This window comes from Anomaloglossus baeobatrachus, chromosome 1 (assembly GCF_048569485.1).
Source record: "Anomaloglossus baeobatrachus isolate aAnoBae1 chromosome 1, aAnoBae1.hap1, whole genome shotgun sequence".
Lineage (NCBI taxonomy): Eukaryota > Metazoa > Chordata > Amphibia > Anura > Aromobatidae > Anomaloglossus > Anomaloglossus baeobatrachus.
In genome coordinates, this window is record NC_134353.1 from 798154138 (window position 1) to 798173720 (window position 19583).

The 19583-nt window shown below is 45.0% G+C and overlaps 1 protein-coding gene across 3 annotated transcripts in view; it reads left to right on the plus strand.

Moving 5' to 3' along the window:
• MCC (MCC regulator of Wnt signaling pathway) overlaps window positions 1–19583 on the plus strand; it is a 498291-nt gene that overhangs the window by 300768 nt on the left and 177940 nt on the right. For all 3 annotated transcript variants that reach the window (XM_075325006.1, XM_075325007.1, XM_075325008.1), the window contains 2 exons: window positions 941–1083; window positions 13963–14099. In XM_075325006.1, the coding sequence (XP_075181121.1) occupies window positions 941–1083; window positions 13963–14099 (280 nt within the window). The remainder of the gene's footprint in view (window positions 1–940; window positions 1084–13962; window positions 14100–19583) is intronic.

The following is a 19583-nucleotide window of genomic DNA, read 5'->3' on the forward strand; positions in this document are numbered from 1 at the left end:
GCCTGGAAGAACTCATTTATATAAAGTGATAAAAGATGATTTATCCACAACAAGGCATCTGCTATGAGGCAGACAGGTATGGCTTTTTTCAGCATTCTATAACCTGTATGCCCATATTAACAATTTAAAAAGGTTCAAGTAGTGACAGATTTCCTTTAAGACATTGTTATATTACTCAGCTGTTCATGGCCGCCTATAATACATATTGCAGCAGGAGGAAAGCCTGGATGCACCTTGCTTCCCCTGGCAAACTCGTCTGTGGGTGCGAGGAGCTGGAACCCATGGAGGACAAGTAACTGTGTAGAGACAGAATTCCAAAAATTCAGTTGAGATGTCTTTTTTTGTTACTTCTAGTTTGTGTACATAGGACTGCTTTCAGGGGAAGCTCATTTCATTCTGTACTATAAAATATATTTTTTTTACTTCAACACCTTCTATAACTTGCCACCATTTATGAATGTCTTTTAAATAATATACAATCATTCTTGCATTTATTCTTTTCTATGGGACAGAGAAAACAAAGGGAACATGATAGAAATTCCTGAGCAATCTTCCTTGCTCTGACCGTATTACCTGTACGATAAGATTCAGATAATAGGGCAGATTTACAAAGCTGAATACTCCAGAATCCTGGGGCATGAGACATCTGGTACACACAACGTACGTTTCGCTTTACTGTTAAGGTGGTATGGCCTAGAAGGCTGAGGTTACCAGGAAGGGGAGCATCATGTGCCAAAATAGCACCAAAGCTTTAGCATAAAGTAAGCCAGACAACCAATGGGTAGTGTAAGCTCCAACTAGACCGCCAGGTTTTATACTTTATTATTACTTTATTTGTTTAGGTTTCTATCCTAAGTTTACACTCAGGACTAGTCATTCTCCCTCATGTTTTACCGGTTTCTCTTTTGTTTTTCTAATAACTGTTACTTACATGTTTTAGTGTGAACAATCTCATCTGATGAGGGAACATGAGGACGTCCAAGAGAGGACAACATTACGATATGAGGAAAGAATCACGGAGCTGCACAGCATTATTGCAGAGCTAAACAAGAAGATCGACCGCCTGCAAGGAACAACAATTAGGTATTGGGAAATGACCATTTCTTTGTTGCTTGGACTTTACATTGCTCATATCCATCTAACTCATCCCAATTATTTTCTTTGTATTACTTTCTTATATGGGTGTACATATTTTTGCAATAATTGCCAAGCCTATAAATCTGCTTCATATTCAGTTTTATCAGGGTATTCACCAAAATCAGTGTTTTTTACATCAAGAATATCACGGGCTGATGCCAGTCAGCTATGGAAGGAGTTGCTTAAACATTACAATCACAAAATAATAAGAAAAAAAAATCAACAAAAACTTTAGCATTAATCGGATTCTCCGATGAATACAAGCTGTCCCCTATCTTGAGAATAGGTAATTGGTGGGTGTTCTACTACTAGGATTACCACCAGCTGGCATCACTATTATAATAGAGTGGATTGGTGTAGGCCCAACACTCGCCTCATTCATTCTCAATGGAGCTGCCGGAAAAGGCTGAGTGACTTAGGATAGCAGCGGGCAAACATTCGCACTGAATCCATTCTAGTTCCCCGTTCCGCTGATTGGTGCTGCACCCAGTGTTCGGACATCTATCAATCAATAAGTTATTGCCTATCCATATACTGATAGGAGATATCTTGTTTTCACCAGAGAACCCCTCTAATGGACAAATGAATAATAAAAAAAAATCTGTGCAAAAGTATTCATGACCTTTTATATGTTCACACACTAGAATTATTACAGATTTCAGATGGAAAATGTCATCCACACGCTGCAATAACTATCCATGCAGAAATCCTACTACGATGCACATTTTTAGATATGTGTCATGTCAGCTCTTTCTTGGATTTGGAGGAAATTGTGCCATCATTCAAGCTTAAAAAAGAGCCATACTCCAAAAATAAACCTTACGTGCGGGTCACAATATAATAGTATCCTGAAATAGGGCTTTAGCAGCCCATTCAGGGTATGTAGCTTTTCTTGCTGTTTGTTGCCCCATTGTATTACTCTAAGCCCTGGAAAATTTATAGTTGTGAGCCGCAAAGGTAAACGTATGGTACTGCAAAATGAATATTCGCCTCTTCCCCTGATCACCTCTCTGTGCCAGCGTCAGTAATTGGGTGGAGTCAGACTGCGGTATTACTTGCCCGAGGATTGCATTACAATCCCCGGACTGCACTCTTGACCTGAGTGACCGCTGCGTAGAAATACATGGTGTCATGCTTTGGCAGGAAAGTTGCTGGCCAGTCCTAGGACTGCGATACTATCCTCAGGCGAGAAATACAGCAGTCTGACTGCACCCAATCACGCCGACGCCGACACAGAGGGGTGGGCGGGGGAAGAGGTGAATATTAATTTTGCAATAACATTTATCTAGATGTATGGATGGATAACTGGATGAATGTATAATGTGTGTGTATGTACAGTTTATACAGTGCTGGCCAAAAATATTGGCACCCGTGCAATTCTGTCAGATAATACTCAGTTTCTTCTTGAAAATGATTGCAATCACAAATTCTTTGGTATTTTTATCTTCATTTAATTTGTCTTCAATGAAAAAAAACAAACATTTTTTCATAAAGCCAAATTAGATATAATTCCACACCAAACATAAAAAGGGGGTGGACAAAAGTATTGGCGCTGTTTGAAAAATCATGTGATACTTCTCTAATTTGTGTAATTAACAGCACCTGTAACTTACCTGTGGCACCTAACAGGTGTTGGCAATAACTAAATCACACTTGCAGCCAGTTGACATGGATTAAAGTTGACTCAACCTCTGTCCTGTGTCCTTGTGTGTACCACATTGAGCATGGAGAAAAGAAAGAAGACCAAAGAACTGTCTGAGGACTTGAGAATCCAAATTGTGAGGAAGCATGAGCAATCTCAAGGCTACAAGTCCATCTCCAAAGACCTGAAAGTTCCTGTGTCTACTGTGCGCAGTGTCATCAAGAAGTTTAAAGCCCATGGCACTGTGGCTAACCTCCCTAGATGTGGAAGGAAAAGAAAAATTGACAAGAGATTTCAACGCAAGATTGTGCGGATGGTGGATAAAGAACCTTGACTAACATCCAAACAAGTTCAAGCTGCCTTGCAGTCCGAGGGTACAACAGTGTCAACCCGTACTATCCGTCGGCGTCTGAATGAAAAGGGACTGTATGGTAGGATACCCAGGAAGACCCCACTTCTTACCCCGAGACATAAAAAGCTAGGCTGGAGTTTGCCAAAACTTACCTGAGAAAGCCTAAAACGTTTTGGAAGAATGTTCTCTGGTCAGATGAGACAAAAGTAGAGCTTTTTGGGAAAAGCCATCAACATAGAGTTTACAGGGAAAAAAAAGGAGGCATTCAAAGAAAAGAACACGGTCCCTAGAGTCAAACATGGCGAGGTTCCCTGATGTTTTGGGGTTGCTTTGCTGCCTCTGGCACTGGAGTGCTTGACCGTGTGCATGGCATTAGTCTGAAGACTACCAACAGATTGTGCAGCATAATGTAGGGCCCAGTGGGAGAAAGATGGGTCTCCCTCAGAGGTCATGGGCCTTCCAGCAGGACAATGACCCAAAACACACTTCAAAAGCACTAGAAAATGGTTTGCGAGAAAGCACTGGAGACTACTAAAGTGGCCAACAAAGAGTCCAGATCTGAATCCCATAGAACACCTGTGGAGAGATCTCAAAATGGCAGTTTGGAGAAGGCACCCTTCAAATCTCAGGGACCTGAAACAGTTTGCCAAAGAATGGTCTAAAATTCCAGGAGAGCATTGTAAGAAACTCATTGATGGTTACCGGAAGCGGTTGTTCGCAGTTATTTTGGCTAAAGGTTGTGCAACCAAGTATTAGGCTAGGGTGCCAATACTTTTGTCTGGCCCATTTTTGGAGTTTTGTGTGAGATGATCAATGATTTGATTTTTGTTTCATTCTCTTTTGTGTTTTTTCTTTGCAAGCAAAATAAATGAAGATAATAATACCAAAGAATTTGTGATTGCAATCATTTTCAAGAAGAAACTGAGTATTATCTGACAGAATTGCAGGGGTGCCAATATTTTTTGCCAGCACTGTATATATATATTATATATATATATATATATATATATAATATATATATACAGTGCTGGCAAAAAATATGTACTGTATATATATATTATATATATATATATATATATATAATATATATACACAGTGCTGGCAAAAAATATTGGCACCCCTGCAATTCTGTCAGATAATACTCAGTTTCTTCTTGAAAATGATTGCAATCACATATTCTTTGGTATTATTATCTTCATTTATTTTGCTTGCAAAGAAAAAACACAAGAGAATGAAACAAACAAATATATACAAAGAGAATGAAACAAACAAATATATATACGCATTTCGTGAGGAAGTAGTAGGTTAGGACCGTGGGGAAGGCGGACAAGGCTGCCAAAACGGCTGCTTCACGTTAAAGTTCCACTAAAACTAATCTTTAGTTCTTGAAGGGGGTTACTTTATATCCTCTGGAAAAGCCACACGGCATGAAAATCGAACCGAGTGGGATGCGATAAAACATTGCGTTCCACATGGACCAATATTAGCCTATGTGTCAGCACACATGAGCGATTATTTTCTCGTCCCCAATCGGACCGAGAAAACAATCGCAGCATGCTGCAGGTGTAATGCAAGACTCTTTCTCTCGCACCCATTCAAGTGTATGGGGCGAGAGAAAGATCGCACTGCACTCGCAGTACACCTGTGTAATGTGAGTGCAGAGCGAAAATGGCCGTAGCCGGTATCGGAGGAGAGAGCGAGATAAATCCCTCCCTCCCCTCCTCAGCGCTGGCCCTCCCCTCCTCAGCGCTGGCCCTCCCCTCCTCAGCGCTGGCCCTCCCCTCCTCAGTGCCGGCCCGCCCCCCGCAGCTGAGGTCCGATCGCATGATCGGACCTCAGTCGCAGTGACACTTGCATGACACTTGGCCCTGCTGTGCTGCCAGCGTGAGCCCAGTGTCATGCGAGGATCACATTAGTCCCCATGTGGCTGCAGCCTAATAAAGAGAATCTGTCACTAGGTGTTTGCTACCTAATCTGAAAGCAGTATAAGGTAGGGGCAGAGCCCCTGATTGCAGCAATAAGTCACTTATTGAGCTTTGTAATATAGTTTGTTATAAAACAATAGTTTTATCAGCAGGAGATTATTCTTAGAGGCTTAGTTGACCTGTTGCTGGGTAGTCCAACCATTCCCCAACCATTGATGGGTAGTTTTCTGTCTATGCACAGTGTGCAGCTCAGCAGATCTGCAGCAGATAGTTTTTCCATCAAAATGACAGCAGACAGTTCAGTAAGTGACATCGCTGGAATCAGGATCTCTGCCCCTACATTATGCTGCTCTCAGATAATGTGGCAAAAACCTGGTGACAGATTCTATTAAGCTTTTAAAATGTTTTCATGTCCTCTTGTCTGTGTTTTATTATTATTATTATTATTATTATTATTATTATTTATTTATAGAGCACCATTAATTCCATGGTGCTGTACATGAGAAGGGGGTTACATACAAAATACGTATACAAGTTACAGTAGACAGACTAGTACAGAGGGAAGAGGGCCCTACCCTTGCGGGCTTACATTCTATAGGATTATGGGGAGGAGACAATAGGTGGGGTGTAGGTCAGGCGGCGGCTCCGCACGGTGGTCGGGCGGCAGCTCCGCACGGTGGTCGGGCGGCAGCTCCGCACGGTGGTCGGGCGGCAGCTCCGCACGGTGGTCGGGCGGCAGCTCCGCACGGTGGTCGGGCGGCAGCGAGTTCATTGTAGATTGTAGGCATTTCTGAACAGATGAGTTTTCAGGTTCCGTTTGAAGTTTGCAAGGGTAGGGGATAGTCTGACGTGTTGAGGCAGCAAGTTCCAGGAGACTGGGGATGCTCGGGAGAAGTCTTGGAGTCGGTTGCGTGAGGAGCGAATGAGAGAGGAGGAGAGGAGGAGATCTTGGGAGGACCGGAGGTGACGTGTTGGAGTGTAGTGGGAGAGTAGTTCGGAGATGTACGGAGGGGAAAGATTATGCACAGCTTTGTAGGTCAGTGTTAGAAGTTTGAATTGGATACGGTGGAAGATTGGAAGCCAGTGGAGGGACATGCAGAGGGGAGAAGCGGGGTGGTATTGAGGAGAGAGGTGGCTAAGTCGGGCAGCAGAGTTAAGGATGGACTGGAGAGGGGCGAGCGTGTTGGCAGGGAGGCCACAGAGGAGGATGTTACAGTAGTCGAGGCGGGAGATTATGAGGGCATGCACTAGCATTTTAGTAGATTGCAAATTGAGGAAAGGGCGGATTCTGGAAATATTTTTGAGTTGAAGACGGCAGGAGGTGGTGAGGGACTTGGATGTGTGGTATGAAGGATAAGGCAGAGTCAAAGGTCACTCCGAGGCAGCGAACTTTGGGTACTGGCGAGAGCGTGGTGTTATTTATTGTAATAGATAGATCAGGTGGAGAGTGTAGGTGAGACGGAGGAAAGATGATTAGTTCAGTTTTGGCCACATTGAGCTTTAGGAAGCGAGAGGAGAAGGAGGATATAGCAGATAGACATTTCGGGATTTTGGACAGCAGAGATGTGGCATCTGGGCCAGAGAGGTAGATCTGGGTGTCGTCGGCATATAGGTGGTATTGGAAGCCATGGGACTTTATGAGTTGTCCTAGGCCAAATGTGTAGATAGAGAAAAGTAGGGGTCCTAGGACAGAGCCTTGAGGGACGCCAACAGAGAGATGGTGGGATGAAGAGGTTGTGTGAGAGTGGGAGACACTGAAAGTGCGATTTGAGAGGTATGAAGAGATCCAAGAGAGGGCAAGATCTCTGACACCAAGGGAAGAGAGGGTCTGTAATAGGAGGGAGTGGTCAACGGTATCGAAGGCTGAGGACAGGTCTAGGAGTAGGAGTATAGAGAAGTGCTTGTTCGCTTTGGCAGTAAGCAAGTCATTTGTGATTTTAGTCAGGGCAGTTTCGGTAGAGTGATGTGGACGGAAGCCGGACTGTAGGTTGTCAAAGAGAGCGTTAGAGGAGAGGTGGGAGGAAAGTTCAGCATGGACATGCTGTTCCAGGAGTTTTGAGGCAAGTGGGAGTAGTGATATGGGGCGATAGCTGGTAGTAGAGGTTGGATCGAGGGAAGGTTTCTTTAGGATAGGTGTGACTGTTGCATGTTTAAAGGCAGAGGGGAAGGTTCCAGTCGTTAAAGATAGGTTGAAGAGGTGGGTTAAGGCTGGAGTAAGGATGGTGGTGAGGTTGGGAAGGAGGTGGGATGGCATGGGGTCAAGTGCGCAGGTGGTGAGGTGCGCTTTTGAGAGAAGACGTGCAAGCTCTCCTTCGGTGATGGTGGGGAGGAAGTTTATGGGAGAGGGGCAGTGGTCAGCTACATGAAGGGGTTGTGGTGGCTGAGCAGAGAAGACTTGCCTTATTAGGTCGATTTTTTCTTGGAAATAGGTGGCAAAGTCTTCTGCAGAAATGAGGGAGGTTGGAGGGGGCAGTGGTGGGCGAAGGAGGGAGTTGAAAGTGTTGAATAACTGTTTGGGGTTGTGTGTTAGAGAGGATATGAGGTTTCTGAAGTAATCGTGTTTAGCGGAGGTGAGGACTGAGCGAAATGTGTGAATTGCATTTTTGAATGTGGTGAAGTCTTCCTGGGAGTGCGTTTTCTTCCACCGCCGCTCTGCAGCCCTAGACCTTTGCCGAAGTTTTTTAGTGAGGCTGTTGTGCCAGGGCTGTCTATTGATTCGTCTCACTCTGCCATGCACAAGGGGAGCGACTGAATCAATAGCTGATGTGAGGGTGGTGTTGTAGAAAGTGGTGGCGCTGTCTGTGTCGTGGAGGCGTTTATGCTGGAAGGTTAAACAGAATGGGGTGTGAATAGTTTCTTACGCAGCGGTGCTTTGTGTGCAGCCAGTAGCAGAGCATCTGCTGTTTTCTTAGTGTTCCCAGTGTGACTAACAGGTTAATGTATATTATTAATGTGCGGCACAAAGTGTCATTGTTTACAGTGCGGGGACGGGACATGGAGGACAGGAATCTAACCCTGAAGATCATTTAAAGGGAGTTTCCTCTGTTGTTTCTTGTTTGAAATGTTATTTTGTCATTCCTAATTCTAGTTCTTACTGAAGTCCAAGAGGAAAATGGAGGGAGGAGTGTGAACTTCACCTATAAGATAAACGAAGGCTGATAGAGACACCAATTGTGTGATAATACACAGACAGCTGTGAGCTCCGTGACTGGTGTGTGACATGACAACTCCCCTTACTAATGGCTGATAATCTGGGAAAGGAAATGCAGAAAATTAGTAATGATAATACATGTGCACAAATGCATAATCTGGAGGAACCGCTCCCTTTATAAAGCAGAAGTGTGTAGTTTAGTGTTAAACACTTCTCCTAGATACGTGTGCTCAGGTACATCTACTTCAGGGGGCATCATGCTCTATTAGAGCTGTCATTTTTCAGTTAAGTAACAGTCACATGCAACATTTATGTAAGGCTATGTGCGCACGTGTGCCCTCTGCACTGCACCTAAAAGGTGCGCTTCAGAGCACAGCTGAAAAGCTGCGTTCTGAAGCGCATGGTGCCGGCGAGAACGTGCGCTCTGCATGCAGCTCCTGCCATAGACAGAGCAGGGGCTGCCGGCAAAGCGCACGGAAGAAGTGACATGTCACTTCTTATAACGCAGCGATTCGGGCAGCAGCCGAATCGCTGCGTTCTAATATGCCACGTGCGCACGGCTCCTGCACAATCTCCATAGATTGTGCAGGGGATGCAGGACGCATGCAGTTACGCTGCGCTACAAAGCGCAGCGTAACTGCATGAATTACGCACACGTGCACACATAGTGTGGCGCCCTGGACAAGCCAGGGGCCACAGATAACACCTACACACCCCACACTGCCGGTCAGGCACACCGAAGTCAGACAAAAAACCCTTGTTGCCTTCCTCCAGGGGCTGATGTCCACACCAGGGTGTGGGCCAGGCGGTTGGTCCCGCCCACCGAGGAGTTCACAGTCCTGGAGGCGGGAAAGGCAGGCAGAGATCAGTTTGAGAGTGGAAAGTGGAAGGAAGGAAAGTGGTAGTAGAGCAGACTGAAGTTGGTCTGGGTGTGTGGCCCGGACAGATCAGCAAGCTTGGCAGACGGTGGTGACAGTCTGCAGGAGTGGCCTATTGGAGCTAACCGTAAGGACCGTGGACGGCGGTGGCCCAGCGGTACCGGACCGGTACGCAAAGAGAAGCCAGCACCATCCGGCAGGGGCTTACGGACCCCGACAAGGCTAGGAGTCGCCGTGAATTTGTCAAATCCGTTAGCGAAGGGAACCTCCTGGGTTTCCCAGCAGCCAAGTCCCGACAGAAGGCAACCGTCCAACCGAGAGAGGGAAACAGTCACCGCCAAGGCTAAAGTTCCCAGAGCCAGAGCCTGCGGGCAAAAGGGGCTCCTTCAGCAACCTTCAAGCTGGGGAGCGGGTTACCGGTGGGAACCCATTGGAACTGTTACACTACATAGGTGCAGGGAAAGGCAGTCACCATCAACCTGCCGGGAGAAACAACACCGCAGCCGTCTGTGGGACCCGTCCATCCAGCCGAGTGTTTTACCGAGAACTGTGTCCTCATCATTGGCTGAGTGAGTACCACCGTGCCGTGCGGCACAGCGCTGCCCCCGCGACCCTGCACCTCGCCAGGCTCCGTAACCCGCCTGCCATCCATCCCTACCCCATCACCGGGCCCCGGGACAACCAAACCCCTACCCACGGAGGGGAGAACTAACATCCAGGCTGCTCCCTGTCATCGCTCCCAGGATCCCCATCCAGAGCAGCGGTGGTGTCACCAACTTCACCACAACCGTGGGTGGCGTCACGAACAATACCAAATCCCCACAATCAATCCCCACCCTTTTCACTCACAGGCGAGGAACGCCGCTCGAGTCCCCGGGATCCGGCCCACCGCTCGAGCCACCACCGAGCCGCAGCAGCAGCGGCCGGACCCGAGCAGTGGGAGAGCGCAGCGTCCCCTCCTCCGCCCGCTACAATAGCGCAAGTCTATGGCAAGTGAGTCGCGTGCAATCAGCATCAGAGAATCCCACACATTTTTTGTTTGCTTAAACAAACATCGACTACTGTCATGGCAGCATCTGGATCTGTACAGATTCCTACACTCCGCCTGATAACTTCTCTGATGTCTGTGATCAGTGCAGGCTGACTCAGGCGTCGACCAACAGATTGGTAGTTCATTGGCAGGCAAGCAAGAGTTAATCTATGCTGGGATGCTTGTGAGTCCTCTTTGATCCCATGTTGAGGGGTAGCCAATCACATCTGCTCCTATATATGCTGGCTGGACGCTTGCATTAATGCCATCTATAGTTTATCTTAACTGGTCTGGTGAGGTGTTGTGATCCAGACTAACTGGCGATTGTAGTCTTTGTTGCTGTGTGCATTTGTGGCGTTAACCCATTTTGTTGCTACCTTCCTGCTCTTGCTTTTCTCCTGAGTCTCTCATTGTTGGTTCCTGTGTTTTTGCTGTTTGTTAGCGTTTTGGTTTTCCCCTGTCTGTCTTTAACTGTTTTTCTATCTCTCCTGCCTCCTGGCAGGAGGGGGGAATGAGATCATTTCTGGTCAGGAGCTTAGCCAGGCATGGGACTCTGGCATCTCCGCCATTAGGGGTAACCCTGAGGTTATGGATACCTTAGGGACCCCTAGCTTGAGGCACAGCATAGGAGCCCCTGTTCCTCTCCTTCCTACAGTCACATCGTGATAATTGTTCTCTGCAGAGCATCGTCCTGTATAAAACGGGACTCGTGTTGCCAAGAACAATCTATGTGAATGATTTATGACCGACTGCTCGTTGTGAATCTGGAGCTCGGTCTATCTGTATTGTCAGGCTTTTAGACAACCACTGGTTGGTAAAGATTTACTGATCTTCAGTCATTTTAATGTCGCAAAAGTCGAAGTAAAAGTAACTTAGCCATGTGAACCAAGGTAGTAAGAGCTGAAGGGATTGTCCCAAGGTGAAATGTCATCTTCTTTCCATATCTTGCTGGTCCTGGGGGTCGGACGGCTGGGACCCCAGTGATGCAGAGAGCAGGGCTATGCAGAGCCCCGTGTATATAAGGTCACGCTTGTACACATCCGCTCTATTCATCTATGACCATTTCAAAGACACATTTGTCCATGGTTCTGCTTTCTTTGATAGAAGTTGGGCATGCTCGTCCTCTGCTCCATTCAGATGGGTGCTGCAGCACACCGTCCTCTGTATCCCTGAGGGTCCCAGCGATCCCACCCTACGTTATAGTAATTTATCCTCTATCCTAATGATTACTCTCAATTTTGAGGGTACAGTATATTCTATAATAGACTGATATAGGAGGTCTATAAAGTGCTGTGGCCCTGGATAACCAAGTAAAATAAATAAATATGGTTTAATTTGGGATTTTTGTACGTTTGTGTTTTGATTACCACAAATTTGATATATTTTACTGCTGGGTGGGTGAGGGGCCATTGTATAGTTCTCCTCAGGCGGCAATAAGATTAGGGCTCATCTGGGTGGACGGAAATACTGAAGATCCAAAAACTGTAAGGTGACGGCTTTGTCAGGGTGGATCCTTCTCTGAGATTCTGCTGCCAGGATGTAAGTTATGAGGTTCTGCAGCAGCTGGCGAAATGTGCCTATGTATCTGATTCCTCAAAACTGACAAAAAAAAAAAAAAAGCTTTACATCTGAGATACTTGACCCTTTAAAAAGGCATCTTGGGGTTTGGAGACACATTTTTGTCTTTCTGTTTGTGGCCAAAGAAAAATAAGGATGATATTCATTAGAACATCAAAGGGCAAAGTACATGTGTTTCTTGGTAAGTTCCAGGCCTCCTTTTGACCAGGATGAACCCTGAGGCTATGGTGTATAATAGAGTTTGGGATAAAAAGACTAAAGGTTTCCAAAATAGTCATGGAAGAGCCATCTGATTCCTGTTTCTAGAGATGCCCCCTGTTACGAGGAATGACAATTTATCTGCCTTTTCTTTAGTTTGTGTGCTTTAATATTTGATATTTCTCTACCATTACCTGAACTCTTAGACATTCACACTTTATTTAGTTATTCTTTCCACCAAAATGTTTCCTTCTCACTAGCAATGTTGTTCTATTGTATTACTTTTACCAAATGAAAATGTAAAAAATTCCCCTACAATTACAATGAGTTTCATGGCATTTTCCGATGGCCATAAGCTATTCCGTGATACAGATGACATGTTACCTCCCTATAACGTAGGAAACTCACCACATCTCCTTTATATTATTGAGTGACCAGAAGTTTTAAACAGTCACGTTGAAAATTGTGTGCACTTCCAATTCCACTTCATTTCTGGGCGTAGGGTTGTCCATTACTTGGACAATCACTTCTTAAATACTGTATTCCCCAATGTAAAATAAAAATACCTTATACTCTCCTCCTTTACTGACCCCATTTCCATCAATGTTGTCGCATGGTCTCCTGGGGCTCACATGACATTGTGAGCCCTTTAGCCAATCAGCAGCCATTACTGGACACAGAAGTGCTCACACCTTCCCTGGATGTCTATGGTTTGAAGTAAGTGATTGCACAGCAGCCCATTTGCGGCTTCTGATTGGCTGCAGGGCTCATGTGGCATAACCATGTCATGTGGGCCTTGGGAGATCCAGCGCAGACATCGCCGAACTGGCACCAGTATGGGCGTTATATGGCATTTTTATTTTACATTAGCGAATTTGGTATTTAAAAAAAGGTTGTCAGAGTAATGTACAACCCCTTTAATGATAATTGAATTGTGATCTACTGATAGCGCCAGGAAGTAATGATCTACAGACTGCAGTAACCAGAGAGCAGAGCAGGAGCACAGGAGCGATACATACAGTCTGTTTTCTATTGCTATCCTGACTATGTCTCTGCTGTCCATGTCTCAGTCTGTACAGTAAAGTTGACAACAAAAACAGTCAGTCTGTTGTGTGTGCTCCAGTAGCCTGCTTGACAAACTGGAAAATGTAGCTTGTTGTTTTTATTCGAATAGATGGTGACACTACCCCCCAGACACCTCCCCCCCCAAAAAAAATACAATTATACAATTATTTTGTAGGGGGTAATGTTACATGGTTCTGTATCGCTGTCAATGAATCAGATTTGGTGGCAACTATTCACTCCAGCACCTCACAATGTTATGTAGATTACCAAATGGTAAGCCGGTTTTATTGCTATATTTTGAATTTATAATGATTAAAAAAAAGCCATGTGCCGTACATCCAGCCATTCATGCCAACTAAAAAAAACGGGAGTGTGTCCATTGGAGTCACTGTGCTGTAGCCCCTATATACAGTAGTGACCAGGCTGTATGCTGTGCCCAGGATTAGTCCATTGCAGATTACTCATGCGACGTAATAACTTCAGTGTTATCTCCATGGGGGAGTGCTGGTATAAGACGCCATGTTTATATATCCAGATAATGTACCAATAATGCGCCCCCATGTGTAGCCATGTTAATGCTTCTCGGGGCACATTGGCTGTGTATAGACATACTATATATTAACACTGTGATCTCAGACTGCCTTCTGTCTTGGATTAGCAGTGTGACACGCCGGGGGTCTGCACAGGTGTTTGCCCCTCTCAGTCTCCGCCAAGAGAGTTTGAAATCCATGATGGAAAATTCTGTGCCTTGTATATACAATGCTGGTGACCATTGAAAATAACAGGAGGTGAAGGGCAGGTGTGAAGAATAATGTATTTTGAGGTTTCCGCCATGTGACCTTAGCCTTCAGATTTGTAAATTTGTTTACTTAGGAAATGTCTGTTTTATTCTTGGTATCCAGTGGTTCAACTTGAAGGAGACTTTCCACTTGAACATAAAAGTCTCTGCTGTTGAGTAACGGTCTCTGTAACGGTTGTTGAGTAACGGTCGCACTTTCTTTTGCAGGGAAGAAGATGAGTATTCTGAGTTGCGGTCAGAGCACAGTCACAGCCATCTGGAAACCAATGATGACTCACGCAGCATGGACCAGGACCAGACCTCCGCGCAGGAGAACCAGTCCACCATGGTCACAGTGGATATGGGTGAGTGCAAAACACAAGGTGCTTTATACACAGTATGCTAGTGTGACAGAGGCAGGGTTACGGCTGCTTAAATAACCAGAGGAAAGCAGGTTTTTCTTTATGATGTTGTGCAATTGTATACTAGAAGTAATAATAATAATAATAATAATAATAATAATCCATTTGCCACCTTTTCCAGATATACTGTAATGTTACAGTTTCATTGCTTATGGCCTATAGATCCATAGGCTCCCACAGTGACAGTCCCAGTTTGGCTGATGGCTCCTTGCGCTCCCTTCTAGTTCATTGTGGGAAGTATAGTCACTGCTGTGGAGACACGGGGGTCAGTGGGTGCTCTCGTCCGCGGACCCGGCTACCTTTAGAAATACAGCCTGGCCTAGGGCTCATCCCAACTGAACGCCCGACCTCCTTAACCGTGGGCGGAACACTACTCAGACAACACAGGGTGAGGGAATCACAAAATTAAGACATTATTGGATCCCCAAACAATTAACGGCATATGGCACATAACCAGCAAAACCACAGAATGTAACCGGCAACAGTTTCTCACCCTTCCGCTGGCTCACCAGGATTTAGAATGTCAATGCCTCAGAGCTTCCAGGGCTACTTACTCCAAACCAGCAGCACCCCACTTTCGGCGGACACCCACCGAGAATGGAATAACACCAGATTTAGGAAGCTGGCTGACGGCCGCAAAGCCTGTAGTGAGGTGACCGGATTGTCCCAAAAGGAATTCCTTCCTTAGGTAGTCCTTAATATCTCAGCCGAATCCTTGCATTCGATGCGGAAGTCCATGTAGTATTATGATCCAGGTTCGGTTATGGCTTGCCAATTACATAGTTACATAGTTACTTAGGTTGAAAAAAGACCTAGGTCCATCTAGTTCAACCTTCCTCCACCAGTTCTACATTTAGTCACTAAGTCATTTATAACCAACAATGTTTTGTGTACTGAGGAAATCATCCAGCCCTTTTTTAAAAGCTGTTATAGTATCTGCCATTACTACCTCTTGTGGTAGGGCATTCCACAGTCTGACCGCTCTAACTATAAAGAACCCTTTCCTATTTAGGTGTCGGAATCGCTAAGTCATGTGCCAGTCCTTTATATTGACCACACATGTATTTATACATATAAATGAGATCTCCTCTGAGACGTCTTTTTTCTCAGCTAAACATATCTAACTTTTTCAACCTGTCATCATATGAGAGGCCTTCCATTCCTTGTAATAGTCTAGTTGCCCGCCTTTGAACTGACTCTAACTTCTGAATGTCCTTTTTAAAATGTGGAGCCCAAAACTGGATCCCGTATTCCAGATGTGGCCTTCAAGATTTATAGAGGGGTAACAATACGTTGGGATCACGGGATCTAATCTCTCTTTTTATACACCCTAAAATCTTGTTTGCTTTAGCAGCTGCTGCTTGACATTGAGTGCTGCTGCTCAGCTTATTTGTAATGAGAATACCCAAGTCCTTCTCCTGTTCTGTAGTCCCGAGTTTACTTCCATTTAATGTATACGCAGCTATAGGATTACTCCGTCCTAGGTGCATTACTTTACATTTATCAACATTAAATCTCATTTGCCAAGTATCTGCCCATTCTGACATCTTATCCAGATCTTTTTGTAATATTGTACTATCCAGGTCAGTTTTTAATATCCTACATAGTTTGGTGTCATCGGCAAAGACTGACACTGTACTATCAATCCCATCCACAAGGTCATTAATAAAGAGAGTAAAAAGAATCGGTCCAAGCACAGATCCCTGCGGACCCCACTGCTGACTATAGCCCATTTAGAGAATGTACCATTTATGACTACTCTTTGTTTCCTATCTTTTAGCCAATTCCTTACCCAGTTGCATATTGTGTCCCCTAGTCCTTGCTTCTGGAGCTTTAGTATAAGGCTATTATGTGGTACAGTATCAAATGCCTTTGCAAAGTCCAAATAAATCACATCAGCTGCATTACCAATATCCAGGTTTGAACTTACCCCCTCATAGAACCCCAACAGGTTGGTTAGACACGACTTATCTTTCATGAATCCATGCTGTTTGTCAGTTATCATATTATTTTCTCTAATATATTTTTGCATGTCATCCCTTAAAATGCCCTCAAAAACTTTGCATACTACTGATGTCAGGCTTACTGGACGGTAGTTGCCTGGATCTACCCTCTTACCTTTCTTAAATATCGGTACCACATCAGCAATCCTCCAATCCTGAGGCACCAACCCTGTTACAAGTGAGTCTAAAAAGATGAGATACAGCGGTCTGTCGATTACGGAGCTCAATTCCCTCAATATTCGTGGATGAATGCCATCTGGCCCTGGGGATTTGTCAATGTTTAATTTACTCAGACGTAGGCGTACTTCATCTTGTGTTAAATTAATTATATCGGGTGGTGGACTTTGATTTTTCACTTGTTGAATGATCCCTGGTACAGTCAGTTCCTTGGTGAATACAGATGAGAAATGCCTATTTAATATCTCAGTCTTTTGTTTGTCCTCTATAACTAACTTGTTATATTTTAAGGGGCCGATACTATCCTTTGTTTTCCTTTTGGCATTAATGTATTTATAAAAGATTTTGGGATTTATTTTAATGTCATTGGCGATTTTTGTTTCAGTAGCTAATTTTGCTTGTTTGATTTCTTTTTTACATTTCCTATTGATACCTTTATACTCCTGCAATGCTATTTCTGTATTCTCAGCCTTTAAGATTTTAAATGCCCTTTGTTTTTGTTTTATTATACTTTGTGCAGTCTTATTTATCCATAGTGGTTTCTTTTTATTCCTGGACATTTTATTACCAGAGGGTATACGTTTTTTACAGGACTCTAGTAGTATATCCTTACACTTACCCCATTTATGTTCGGTATCCCCAGTTACCATGACTTTGTCCCAATCTACACATTTAAGCTCTTCCCTTAATTTGTTGAAATCAGCTTTCCTAAAATTCCAGGTTTTAGCATTCCCCCTTTGAAATGTTCTATTGAATATTACGTTGAAGCTTACCATATTATGATCGCTGGTGCCCAAGTGCTCCCGGACCTGTAGATCTGAAATTGTATCCGGTCTATTTGACAGGACCAGATCTAGCAAATTATCTCCCCTGGTCGGTTCACCTACCATCTGAGAGAGGAAATGGTCTTGAATGGTAGATAAGAACTTACATCTTTTAGCACAACCAGAGGATTCTATGTCCCACTGAATGTCTGGATAGTTGAAATCCCCCATAATAAGAACCCGATTATTATTATTAGCTGCTTTTTCAATTTGTTCCAGCATTTCACCCTCTATTTGTTCAGGTATGTTAGGAGGCTTATAGCAAACTCCAATTAGCATTTTTCCATTATTCCCCTCCCCATGTACATTTACCCATACTGACTCTACATTGTTGCTGTTCCCCTCAATGTCATCATACAACACAGGTTTTAGGTTAGATTTAATAAATATACACACCCCACCACCTTTTTGGCCTTTCCTGTCCTTCCTAAATGTACTATAACCCTGTATATTTGTCACCCAGTCATGGCTTTCATCCAGCCAGGTTTCCGTAATGCCCACCACATCATAATCCATGGTTGACATAAGATTCTCCAATTCATTCATTTTGTTTGCAAGACTTCTTGCATTTGCCAGTAGACATTTAATCCTATTAACACCTTTATTACTCCTAGCCTCCCTACGTTCCTTGCATGTCCCATCCCCCCCTAATCCTTCATTGACCCCTACCGTCTCACTGTCTCTATCTGCTCTATCTATCCCCTTATTTGTTCCACTACCCTCCCTCCCCCCCGATCCTAGTTTAAAAGCTCCTCCATCCGTCTGACCATTTTCTCCCCCAGCACAGCTGCACCTTCCCCATTGAGGTGCAGCCCGTCCCTACCGTAGAGCCTGTAGCCGACTGAGAAGTCGGCCCAGTTCTCCATGAACCCGAACCCTTCCTTCCTGCACCAATTTCTAAGCCACATATTTATCTCCCTAAGCTCCCGCTGTCTTTCTAGTGACGCTCGTGGCACCGGTAGTATTTCTGAAAACACCACCTTGGAGGTCCTGGACTTCAGCTTCTCTCCTAGTTCCCTGTAATCATTTTTAAGGACCTTCCACCTGCCTCTAACTTTGTCATTAGTACCAATGTGCACCATGACCGCTGGGTTTTCCCCAGCCCCACCCAGCAATCTGTCTATCCGATCCACAATATGCCGAACCCGAGCACCCGGCAGACAACACACTGTTCGGCATTCACGGTCTCGGCGACAGATGACCCTGTTTTTTTTTTTGTTTTTTTTTTCCCTTTTCACAGAATCACAAACAGACACACAATTCCCTAATGAAATTCAACAATTACAGTTATCACCACTATGTAATTGTGTTGAAACTATGCACTTATCTTAAATTCAGCACTTTACTTCAGTTCAGCACCTCGCTCGCTCAGCACATCGCTTGTGCTGGGTGGTTTATATAGATGTACAATGACTATCAGAAGCTGCTAGAAGCAGATCCTAGATTGGTATCGTGTAGCAAGAGTCTAGCCGGGCAATGGACAGTCCTCCTTCTTATACCCCTGAGCTCTCCATTCAGACTATTGGGGTCTTCACGATTGGTGGAAAAGACTGGACACTTATTGGCTACATTTCAAGCCGTATACAAAATATCCCTAGTAGTAATGGTCTCTGGCAGAGACGAGGGAGAGACAGCTAAGTTACATCGCATCTAGCACTACACATAGTAATACAATGGGAGGTTTGCATAATTGATTTGTCTGGGTGTATGACCTTCACTGGCCAAGGCAATTACATGAGTCTACAAGAACTTTAACACTAGACCCCTAAAACCCCCGTCACACACACCGAGATTGCTAGCGAGATCGCTGAAACGTCACAGGTTTTGTGACGTTTCAGCGACCTCGCTAGCGATATCGCTGTGTGTGAAAAACAGCATTGAGCGGGCCCCTGCTGCGAGGTCGCTGATCGTGACAAAACAATCAGGACCATTTTTTGCTCGTTGGTCTCCCGCTGTGCAGCACGCATCGGCATGTTTGACGGCGGGAGACCAACGAGTGCCCAGCGTCGGACTGGCTACTGGAGGAATCTCCAGTAATGCGAGGCCTTGATTCAGTTACCTGCACTGAACTCCGGTGCTCTCACCCGAGCTCCAGAGTGCAGCCTTGACTGCATCGTGAGCACCGAGTGATTGATTCTCTGGCGATTGCGGTTCAGTTCATGACAGCTGAAGACATGCCGGGCTGATCTCCGGTGCTCTTACCTGAACTCCGGATTGCAGCCCGGCCTGTCCACAGCTGTTATGAACTGAACCGCAATCGCCGGCGAATCAATCACTCATTGCTCGCGGGGCACTCCTGCAAACTCTGAGATCAGACCAGGCTGCAGCTGAGAGCTCTGGAGTGCAATGCAGGTAACTGAATCCAGGCCTGGCATTACTGGAGATTCCTCTGGTAGCCAGCAGGGAGCCGTCGTTACACGGGT